Source organism: Triticum urartu, chromosome 5A, assembly GCF_056163025.1.
Source record: "Triticum urartu cultivar PI428250 chromosome 5A, HENAU_Tu73, whole genome shotgun sequence".
Taxonomy (NCBI): Eukaryota; Viridiplantae; Streptophyta; class Magnoliopsida; order Poales; family Poaceae; genus Triticum; species Triticum urartu.
The window spans coordinates 129,457,776-129,470,292 of NC_141877.1; the positions used below are offsets into that span (position 1 = coordinate 129,457,776).

Consider the following 12,517-nt stretch of genomic DNA (forward strand, 5'->3'; position numbering starts at 1 on the left):
TAGCCGAATGGGCCGAACTAAATAGGTTGTCCGGACTCGCCATGAGGTCTGTTGTGGATCAGCTATGGCCGGAAAGGCTAAAACCGAACAGCTATTTTGGGTTGGTGCAGCAGTTCCTTGACGTGGTGCCGCGCATTAATGCGATGAAGAGGTCGGCGTGTATAGAAGGCGCACGAATGGCCTTTGCCCGTGCTAAAGCATACTGGGCGGAGATGGATGCTACCATACGTGGTGCCGCGCATTAATGCACATTGTTGGGGGTCAAATAATACCATGCGTCTTCCATGTCCACATCGGCGGGAAGTTCCCAGCTCGGCAGAGTCCATGTCAGCTTGACGTAGCCAATGTCGCCGTCCATGTACCTCCGAGGGGTAGTAATAGTGAGCACGCACCCATATATTGGCCCCGTGTCAGTGTCAGCATCAGTGGCGTCGCCCCTGACGCACACTACAGAGGTGTGGCGGCGGCCTGCGCGGGCCTCGCCGGTGGCCACGATCAAGAGGAAGACGCTGCCGTCCTTGTCAGTGTCAAAACCGGCGGATCTCGGGTAGGGGGTCCCGAACTGTGCGTCTAGGCCGGATGGTAACAGGAGGCAAGGGACACGAAGTTTTACCCAGGTTCGGGCCCTCTCGATGGAGGTAAAACCCTACGTCATGCTTGATTAATATTGATGATATGGGTAGTACAAGACTAGATCTACCACGAGATCAGAGAGGCTAAACCCTAGAAGCTAGCCTATGGTATGATTGTTGATGTGTATGTTGTCCTACGGACTAAAAACCCCTGGTTTATATAGACACCGGAGAGGGTTAGGGTTACATAGAGTCGGTTACAATGGTAGGAGATCTGAACATCCGTATCGCCAAGCTTGCCTTCCTGTAACATCCCAAATTTTGCAAGTTGGAATGTTATACACTAGATCATCATGCATAACATATTTTTATCTTGCATTTTGGTTGATCCTAGAAATTTCACGCAACTCAAGGACCTTCGGAGAGAGTTGGGGATTTCGTTATTTTCATATTTGAGAGTTTTCTCGAATTTGAAAAGAGGATCATTTGATTTATTTATTTCATCTTCAATTATTTTTCCAATATCAAAATATGAGAGAGGGAATAATATGACTTTCCCAAATTTAGGAAAAAAATGAAGATTTAATAAATAGATCAAATTTTTGTTTGCCGGAGTTTTGTTTGCATTTTATTTGGATAGGGAAAAATGCGCGTTTTCGAAAATTGCATTTTAGGTCCGGAGTAAAGTTCATTTTGTTCGGCTCATTTTTAGGAGTCGGGGAAAATTTACTTTAGATTTTTTGGAGTACGTTTAGTTTCTTTTTCTTTTGTTTTCTGCGCGCGAAAACCGTTTAAAAAAAAGGGGAGCCTCCCGCCAGGCCAGCCGGGCCAAAGGCCCAGCCAGCCGGCCGCCCCAGCCTCCAGTGCGCTGCGCGCCAGGCACAGGAGCGCAGGCCGCCGCCTCGCCTCTTGCTCTAGCCGAATCCTAGTAGGATTCTTAGCCCCCTTTCCTTTGTTTCGTTTTCCTTTTTCCTCTATTTTTCTTGTCCCCTACCCCAAGTCTCCTCTCCCCTCCCCAATATAAATACCCCAACACCCCCCCCTCTAAACCCATCAAATCAAACCCCAAGCCCTCCACCGCACCCTACACCCGCGCCACACCCCAAGTCGCCGCCACCGCGCCACCGCCCTACGCCACGCCGCCGGAGCCCCTCGCCGGAGGTTGCCCCGCATATCTTTTCCTCGGATCATTTTCTTCTAATCGTTCCGATTCTTTTCTTCTCCTCCGATTCGTTTTCTAGATCGGTTTTTCGTTTCAGTTTTCTTCTCCGAAACCCTAGATCGGATTCGTTTTCTCTTCCGATTTAGTTGCCTTTGGACCGTTCGCCGGGCCGTTCGTCCTAACGAACGTGATCACCGGATTCTTCTAGGTTAACGAACGTCCGTTCATATAACCGTTCTTCTTTTTCTTCTCGTCGGATTTATTCCGTGATCGCGATCTCAGATCCGATCTTCGTTCTAGTTTATCTTCTCGCTCGTTTATCAGAATCAGGTGATTCAAGTGCCTGGAGTTTCGTTTCGAAACCGCCGTTCCGTCTAATCAACTTAAACAAGTTTTTGCCCCGGTAAAATTTGACCTAGTTTCAACTTGCTAGAACCGAGTTGTTTTCTTCCGCCCTTTGTTTTCCGTTTCTTTGTTTGGTTCGTTCTTTCTTTGCAACCGGAGTTCTTAAGTTGAACCTTCTGGTTCGTTCTCTTGTTCGAGTTTTACCTGTGCATTAGATGAGTACTTATTGTGTGCTTGTTGTTTGTCTGCGATAGATCACCCGGATTGCGCCGCTTGTTACTTCGATTCCCTAGGACTCGCGGATCATTAGCAAGGCAAGTAACACTTTGATCATACCTTTTCTACAACCCAGTTTTATTGCATTAGATCAATCCTCACACATTGCATGGTTAGGATCTAATTAAATTGTGGGATGGGAAGTAGATGAGGTAGTACCTATTACCTGTATTATTATCAAACCTTTGGGAGTTACTTCTACGTTTGCTTATTATGCCATGCTATGCTAGTAGACGTGGATTGGGTGAGTGATATCCATGACAGATGTGAGTTTGTTAATTTTAATGGTTTATCTAAGGTGGCAACTTAAACACACATCTGGGTGGACTGAGGCACCTGATGTCTATCAGGACTTGCCTGTTTTTTTTGGACCGCCACCCAGGCTCAAAGGGATCATAAGATCTTTCATGCTAGAAACTTCCGTGTGCGGCCACAAGCCATTATGGGCTCTGGCATAGTTGACTAAGTAGTGCGAACTCTTACGGGGTGGACTAGCAGATGTAGGGGTTGTAGGTGGTACGGTCTACCCCACATGTAAGGTGCTAGCGCTTCTGAAAGACTGTGTCTCTGTCATCAGTCTTCTCAAACACCATGTAGTGCGAGAAACCAAACGGAGGCGATCGAGTCTTGTGGGGAAAAGTGCGCAAACCTTTGCAGAGTGTACAAACTAATCATGATTAGCCGTGTCCCCGGTTAGGGACAACTTGAGTATCTAGTATTTGAATATCATGTGAATCTCAACATGTTACTTCTAATTAATGTTGTTGGGTTTTAATTGTTCACTTAATTGGGATCGGAATGCTGTCAACCATTCTCGATGTTTCACAACCACCATGATAGTTAAATAAATTTATTCCTTTGCAGTAGGGAAAAACTGGCTTTACGCAAAACTGTAACCATAGAGCTTTCCACCAGCCATATATGCATATAGTATAGCTGTTTCATTCCATTACTCTCTATGTGTTACTTTGCCAGCATATTCCATGTGCTGACCCGTTTTCGGGCTGTAACTTCTCATGTTGCAGACTTTTCAGACGACGAGTAAGGTGTTTTAGGTCGTGGTTCTATACTCTGTGATGCCGTTGGAGTTGATGGAACCATTTATCTTCCAAGTCTTCCGCTGTTATCGACACTAGATGGCCTTAAGCCATGTTTATTGTAATAAGTTCTCTTTGAGACAATGATGTAATAAGTGTGTGATTGCCACTCTGCTATAAATCCTTCGATGTACTGTGTGGTGTCAGCATTACTGATCCAGGGATGACACCTGAGCATAGAGCGCTTGATCCATTCGGATCGGGTCGCGACAGAGAATGGTATCAGAGCACACGCTGACTGTAGGACACGACCACTTAGTTAAAGCCATAGATCACCATTCTCTTCTCATTTTCTAACTCCTCATCTTTTCTACTCTTCTAGGATGACGCACGCGAAGATTAAGTACGCTCAACCGGATGAAGGGACACCATTTGGATTTCACCTGAAGGAAGTCACCAAGTACCTGAACATTGGATTACCAAGCTTCACGGGAACCTTCAACGCCACTCTGCCTGAAGAGGAGCGTTGGAAGATTCAAGCTCACGTTCCGGGAAGGACATTCGCGCCAATCACGAAGCCTATAGATAGTGTTTTCAATGCACCAACCTAGAGTCTGGGAAGGAGCATGGCAGCTCATATCACCATAGGACGCATTGGAGAAGTTTATCAAGAAGACCTCAAGGACACTATCTACCAGATTTGCGGACGCCGAGATGAACAATGGGAGTTAGTCAGCACCAAGAAGGATAGATCCATTGCATCTTTCATCCAGGAGTTAAACCAGCACATTCGACGCCACGAGAACCAGATGTGCAATGATATGATAGAGTTGAAGAATGCGAAGGCAAGGATCATCAAGCTAGAAGGAGAACTGAAGTCTACACGCAAGGACTACATGGACGAGATCGTAGCTCTAGCAAGACACAATGGTGATCTTAAGCAGGAGATTGAGGAGGACGAGTACGTCGCATGTCCGGGCAACTACATCATCATCGATGACACCGATTCGGATCCAAGTGAACCCGACTTTGAAGACGAAGCTGGAGCAGATATCATGGAGTCTTCCACCGGTTCAAATTTCTAGATGACCACCAAATAGTAGTAGTATTCCCCCATGTAAACATTATAGTCAAGCACTTTTGCGATAGCTTTAGACCGATTGTAAGCCCTTGTTTGATTGAATGAAGTGATTTTGTGTGCATTTGCTCATGTGCATATGGGTAGTGTTTTCCCTTTAGACCTCACTCTATTCTTATATCTCGTCTTTTCTAAACCCTCAGATGCCTCCGAGACGTGACAATGGATTTCCACCGGAGCTCACTCAGTTGATCCAGCAGCAGAATCAATTGATGCAGATGTTAGTCCAGAACCAGCAGAACAACAATAACAACCCACCACCACCACCACCTGTTGACCACTTGGCCCGTTTTCTTAGGCTGAATCCGCCGGTGTTTTCCAGTAGCACCGAGCCAATAGTAGCAGATGATTGGCTCCGCAAGATAGGAAGGGAGTTGACCAGTGCAGGATGCACGGATGGTGAGAAAGTAAAGTTTGCCGCTCACCAGCTTGACGGACCCGCGGTAGCATGGTGGGAGAATTTCACAGCCACTTACCCAGTTGACATTGTCACATGGGATCAGTTTCAGCAAGCTTTTCGCACTGCCCATGTTTCAGCAGGAGCTATGGCCATAAAGAAGCGTGAGTTTCGCAACTTACTCCAAGGAGGAAGGACAGTTGGCCAGTATGTCGACGACTTCAGCAAGTTAGCACGTTATGCCCCAGATGACGTTGCTACGGATGCAGCTAAGCAGGAGAAGTTTCTGGAAGGACTGAATGATGAACTAAGCATGCAGTTGATGGTAGCCACCTTCAACAACTACCAGGAGTTGGTAGATCGTGCCATCATGATTGAAGGGAAGCAACAGTAGATTGAGAACCGCAAGAGGAAGTATGGACAGGGGAAGTATAACTCTGGAGCCCAGCAGAAGCCCCGTTTTACCCCTAAACCGGGATTTCAGTTTCAGCACACCCATGGAGGAGGTAGCTCGCACAACCATAATGGCCACAAGAATGGTAATGGGAATGGAGGAAGCAACGGCCAGAACCGTACCATCCCATCGACCCCAACCAAGAGAGACCTGAGTCAAGTCACCTGTTTCAAGTGTTCCAAGACCGGACATTATGCCAATGAATGTCCCGAAGGCCAGAATGGAAATGGCAATGGAAGCTCTGGGAAGAAACCGAACCCTTTCAATAGGGGACAGGTGAACCACATTAATGTGGAGGAGGTTGAAGATCAGCCCGATGCAGTAATCGGTTAGTTTTTGGTTAAGTCATTTACCGCACTCGTTCTTTTCGATACTGGTGCATCGCATTCATACATATCAAGGGGATTTGTGGATAAGTATAACCTGCCAACCCAAGCCCTTAGGTCACCCATGTTAGTAAGCTCACCAGGAGCGGAGTTTATGGCTAGACGATGGTGTGATCGGTTACCATTAAGGATTGGTAACTATGTGCTTCCCTCAGACCTAATAATATTGGAATCTCAAGGATTGGATGTGATATTAGGCATGGATTGGTTGTCGATGTATGGAGGAAACATCGACTGTGCTAGTAAGTCAATTTTGCTTACCACACCAGAAGGAAGAAGGATCAAGTATGTATCCCGGCATGTGCCAAACAGGACACAAGTAAACTGCCTAACAAGAGTTGTGCAAGAAGTACCAGTGGTAAAGGATTTTCCTGATGTATTTCCTGAGGAATTACCAGGCATGCCACCGGATAGAGACATTGAGTTTTTGATTGAGTTATTGCCAGGTACAGGCCCAATATCGAAGCGACCGTACTGGATGCCAGCAAAGGATTTGGTAGAAATTAAGAATCAGATTAAGGAGTTATTGGATAAAGGTTACATTCGCCCAAGTTCTTCGCCTTGGGGATCACCCGTACTTCTAGTGGAAAAGAAGGATGGATCATTAAGGATGGTTGTAGATTATCGGGGATTGAATGAAGTAACCATCAAGAACAAGTACCCACTGCCAATGATCAACGATCTGTTTGATCGGTTGCAAGGAGCTAAAGTGTTTTCCAAGATCGATTTGCGATCAGGGTACCACCAATTGAAGATTCTAGAGCAGGACATACCTAAGACAGCATTCACCACGAGATATGGACTGTTTGAGTATACCGTTATGTCATTTTGATTGACTAATGCACCTGCCTATTTTATGAACCTGATGAACAAAGTTTTTATGGAGTTTTTGGATAAGTTCGTCGTAGTGTTGATTGATGACATCCTGGTTTATTCAAAGAATGAAGAGGAGCATAAGGAACATTTGCGTTTGGTTTTGGAGAAACTAAGGGAACATCAATTATACGCCAAATTCAGCAAATGTGAGTTTTGGTTGAAGGAAGTTGGATTCCTCGGACACGTTATATCCGGAGAAGGTATAGCAGTTGACCCCACAAAGGTTGAGACCGTAACCGAATGGGAAGCACCCACAACAGTTGGAGAGATCCGGAGTTTTCTTGGACTCACAGGATACTACCGGAGATTCATTGAGAACTTTTCAAAGATTGCAAAGCCTATGACGGAGTTGTTGAAGAAGGATACTAAGTTCAAATGGACTGAGGAGTGTGAGGCTAGTTTCCAGGAGTTGAAGAAATGTTTGGTTACCTCACCAGTATTGATTTTGCCAGATCAGACCAAGGATTATCAGGTGTACTGCAACGCTTCACGTCGAGGACTTGGAGCAGTGCTTATGCAGGAAGGAAGAGTTGTTTCGTATGCTTCACGGCAACTGAAGCCTCATGACTTGAATTATGCCACGCATGATTTGGAGTTAGCAGCCGTAGTGCACGCATTGAAGACGTGGAGACATTTCCTCATTGGAAATCATTGTGAGGTGTACACAGATCACAAGAGTTTGAAGTACATTTTCACGCAGAAGGAGTTGAACCTCAGACAGAGGAGATGGTTGGAGCTCATCAAGGATTATGACATGAGATTGCATTACCATCCTGGAAAAGCTAATATAGTAGCTGACGCATTGAGCCGTAAGAGCCATGTCAATACCCTAATGATGGGGAAAATACCCAAGGAGTTAGCAGAAAACCTTCGTGAGCTATGTTTGGAAATAGTTCCGAGAGGCTATGTAGCAGCATTGGAGATTCAGTCAACATTGATGGATAAAATCAGAGAAGCTCAGAGATCTGACAAAGAGATTGCTGCTATAAAGGAGAAACTTAGCAAAGGAAAAGCTAAGGGATTTCGTGAGGATGAGCACGATACCTTATGGTTTGAGGACCGTGTTTATGTGCCAAATGACCCGGAGATCAGGAAGTTGATTTTGCAAGAGGCACATGATTCACCATATTCGATTCACCCAGGGAATACCAAGATGTATTTGGATTTAAAGGAAACATTCTGGTGGACCGGAATGAAGAAGGATATTGCAGCATATGTAGCAGTTTGTGACGTATGCCAGAGAGTAAAGGCAGAGCATCAGAAGCCAGCAGGATTGTTACAGCCATTGCCGATACCCGAATGGAAGTGGGATAAGATAGGCATGGATTTTATCACAGGACTACCCAGGACAAAATCAGGCTATGACTCGATATGGGTAGTAGTTGATCGTTTGACGAAGGTAGCACATTTCATTCCAGTTAAGACCACTTACACCAGTGCTAAGTTGGCAAAGATATACATGACTAGGATCATTTGTTTGCATGGAGTTCCAAGGAGTATCGTATCAGATAGAGGAACCCAATTTACCTGAGTCAATCAGATTTTGGAAGATATGCTGAGAGCTTGTGCACTAGATTATGGATCTAGCTGGGACGAAAACTTGCCGTATGCGGAGTTTTCCTATAACAACAGTTACCAAACCAGTTTGAAGATGGCACCTTTCGAAGCTTTATACAGAAGGAGGTGCAGGACACCGTTGTCATGGGACGAAGTTGGAGACCGTCAATTCTTTGGACCAGATTTGATTAAGGAGTCTGAACGGAAAGTTAAGTTGATTCGCGATAGGCTCAAGGTAGCCCAGTCCAGGCAGAAGAGCTACGCAGATTCTAAACGCAAGGAGATAGTTTACGAAACCGGAGACAGAGTTTATCTTCGAGTATCCCCACTTCGAGGAGTTAAGCGCTTTGGAGTTAAGGGAAAGTTAGCACCGTGTTTCGTTGGACCATATAAGATCTTGCAACGTATGGGAGAAGTCGCTTATAAGTTGGAATTACCAGAGGGACTGTCAGGAGTTCATGATGTATTCCATGTTTCTCAGCTGAAGAAATGTCATGCCGAGATGGCGGAGGTACCGCTAAGAGATACAGTACCGCTTGAAGCGATTCAGTTAAAGGATGACCTAACATATGAGGAGAAGCCAGTCAAGATTCTCGATTATGCCAGCAGAGTTACTCGCAGCATGGTTATCAAATTTTGCAAAGTCCAGTGGAACCACCACTCAGAGGATGAAGCCACCTGGGAGAGAGAAGAAGATTTGCTCAAAGACCACCCTCACCTATTTTCTAGCCAACCCGAATCTCGAGGGCGAGATTCATCTTAAGGGGGATAGGTTTGTAACATCCCAAATTTTGCAATTTGGAATGTTATACACTAGATCATCATGCATAACATATTTTTTTCTTGCATTTTGGTTGATCCTAGAAATTTCACGCAACTCAAGGACCTTCGGAGAGAGTTGGGGATTTCATTATTTTCATATTTGAGAGTTTTCTCGAATTTTAAAAGAGGATCATTTGATTTATTTATTTCATCTTCAATTATTTTTCCAATATCAAAATATGAGAGAGGGAATAATATAAATTTCCCAAATTTAGGAAAAAAATGAAGATTTAATAAATAGATCAAATTTTTGTTTGCCGGAGTTTTGTTTGCATTTTATTTGGATAGGGAAAAATGCGCGTTTTCGAAAATTGCATTTTAGGTCCGGAGTAAAGTTCATTTTGTTCGGCTCATTTTTAGGAGTCGGGGAAAATTTACTTTAGATTTTTCGGAGTTCGTTTAGTTTCTTTTTCTTTTGTTTTCTGCGCGCGAAAAACGTTTAAAAAAAAGGGGAGCCTCCCGCCAGGCCAGCCGGGCCAAAGGCCCAGCCAGCCGGCCGCCCCAGCCTCCAGTGCGCTGCGCGCCAGGCCCGGGAGCGCAGGCCGCTGCCTCGCCTCTTGCTCTAGCCGAATCCTAGTAGGATTCTTAGCCCCCTTTCCTTTGTTTCGTTTTCCTTTTTCCTCTATTTTTCTTGTCCCCTACCCCAAGTCTCCTCTCCCCTCCCCAATATAAATACCCCAACACCCCCCCTCTAAACCCATCAAATCAAACCCCAAGCCCTCCACCGCACCCTACACCCGCGCCGCACCCCAAGTCGCCGCCACCGCGCCACCGCCCTACGCCACGCCGCCGGAGCCCCTCGCCGGAGGTTGCCCCGCGTCTCTTTTCCTCGGATCGTTTTCTTCTAATCGTTCCGATTCTTTTCTTCTCTTCCGATTCGTTTTCTAGATCGGTTTTTCGTTTCGGTTTTCTTCTCCGAAACCCTAGATCGGATTCGTTTTCTCTTCCGATTTAGTTGCCTTTGGACCGTTCGCCGGACCGTTCGTCCTAACGAACGTGATCACCGGATTCTTCTAGGTTAACGAACGTCCGTTCGTATAACTGTTCTTCTTTTTCTTCTCATCGGATTTATTCCGCGATCGCGATCTCAGATCCGATCTTCGTTCTAGTTTATCTTCTCGCTCGTTTATCGGAATCAGGTGATTCAAGCGCCTGGAGTTTCGTTTCAAAACCGCCATTCCGTCTAATAAACTTAAACAAGTTTTTGCCCCGGTAAAATTTGACCTAGTTTCAACTTGCTAGAACCGAGCTGTTTTCTTCCGCCGTTTGTTTTCCGTTTCTTTGTTCGGTTCGTTCTTTCTTTGCAACCGGAGTTCTTAAGTTGAACCTTCTGGTTCGCTCTCTTGTTCGAGTTTTACTTGTGCATTAGATGAGTACTTATTGTGTGCTTGTTGTTTGTCTGCGATAGATCACCTGGATTGCGCCGCTTGTTACTTCGATTCCCTAGGACTCGCGGATCATCAGCAAGGCAAGTAACACTTTGATCATACCTTTTCTACAACCCAGTTTTATTGCATTAGATCAATCCTCACACATTGCATGGTTAGGATCTAATTAAATTGTGGGATGGGAAGTAGATGAGGTAGTACCTATTACCTGTATTATTATCAAACCTTTGGGAGTTACTTCTACGTTTGCTTATTATGCCATGCTATGCTAGTAGACGTGGATTGGGTGAGTGATATCCATGACAGATGTGAGTTTGTTAATTTTAATGGTTTATCTAAGGTGGCAACTTAAACACACATCTGGGTGGACTGAGGCACCTGATGTCTATCAGGACTTGCCTGTTTTTTTTGGACCGCCACCCAGGCTCAAAGGGATCATAAGATCTTTCATGCTAGAAACTTCCGTGTGCAGCCACAAGCCATTATGGGCTCTGGCATAGTTGACTAAGTAGTGCGAACTCTTACGGGGTGGACTAGCAGATGTAGGGGTTGTAGGTGGTACGGTCTACCCCACATGTAAGGTGCTAGCGCTTCTGAAAGACTGTGTCTCGGTCATCCGTCTTCTCAAACACCATGTAGTGCGAGAAACCAAACGGAGGCGATCGAGTCTTGTGGGGAAAAGTGCGCAAACCTCTGCATAGTGTACAAACTAATCATGATTAGCCGTGTCCCCGGTTATGGACAACTTGAGTATCTAGTATTTGAATATCATGTGAATCTCAACATGTTACTTCTAATTAATGTTGTTGGGTTTTAATTGTTCACTTAATTGGGATCGGAATGCTGTCAACCATTCTCGATGTTTCACAACCACCATGATAGTTAAATAAATTTATTCCTTTGCAGTAGGGAAAAACTGGCTTTACGCAAAACTGTAACCATAGAGCTTTCCACCAGCCATATATGCATACAGTATAGCTGTTTCATTCCATTACTCTCTATGTGTTACTTTGCCAGCATATTCCATGTGCTGACACGTTTTCGGGCTGCAACTTCTCATGTTGCAGACTTTTCAGACGACGAGTAAGGTGTTTTAGGTCGTGGTTCTATACTCAGTGATGCCGTTGGAGTTGATGGACCCATTTATCTTCCAAGTCTTCCGCTGTTATCGACACTAGATGGCCTTAAGCCATGTTTATTGTAATAAGTTCTCTTTGAGACAACGATGTAATAAGTGTGTGATTGCCACTCTGCTATAAATCCTTCGATGTACTGTGTGGTGTCAGCATTACTGATCCAGGGATGACACCTGAGCACAGAGCGCTTGATCCATTCGGATCGGGTCGCGACAGAGAATGGTATCAGAGCACACGCTGACTGTAGGACACGACCACTAAGTTAAAGCCATAGATCACCATTCTCTTCTCGTTTTCTAACTCCTCATCTTTTCTACTCTTCTAGGATGATGCACGCGAAGATTAAGTACGCTCAACCGGATGAAGGGACACCATTTGGATTTCACCTGAAGGAAGTCACCAAGTACCTGAACATTGGATTACCAAGCTTCACGGGAACCTTCAACGCCACTCTGCCTGAAGAGGAGCGCTGGAAGATTCAAGCTCACGTTCCGGGAAGGACATTCGCGCCAATCACGAAGCCTATAGATAGTGTTTTCAATGCACCAACCTGGAGTCTGGGAAGGAGCATGGCAGCTCATATCACCATAGGACGCATTGGAGAAGTTTATCAAGAAGACCTCAAGGACACTATCTACCAGATTTGCGGACGCCGAGATGAACAATGGGAGTTAGTCAGCACCAAGAAGGATAGATCCATTGCATCTTTCATCCAGGAGTTAAACCAGCACATTCGACGCCACGAGAACCAGATGTGCAATGATATGATAGAGTTGAAGAATGCAAAGGCAAGGATCATCCAGCTAGAAGGAGAACTGAAGTCTACATGCAAGGACTACATGGACGAGATCGTAGCTCTAGCAAGACACAATGGTGATCTTAAGCAGGAGATTGAAGAACTCAAGAAGAAGTTAGCATCCAAGGAGGAGGACGAGTACGTCGCATGTCCGGACAACTACATCATCATCGAT

The 12,517-nt window shown here is 45.3% G+C and overlaps 1 protein-coding gene across 1 annotated transcript in view; it reads left to right on the forward strand.

The window, feature by feature from the left end:
* The first annotated feature begins 344 nt into the window (after positions 1-344).
* Positions 345-12,517, forward strand: part of LOC147970562 (uncharacterized) — a 47,479-nt gene continuing 35,306 nt past the window's right edge. Inside the window, exon 1 of the mRNA XM_087523488.1 lies at positions 345-455. Within this exon, the coding sequence (XP_087379614.1) occupies positions 345-455 (111 nt within the window). The remainder of the gene's footprint in view (positions 456-12,517) is intronic.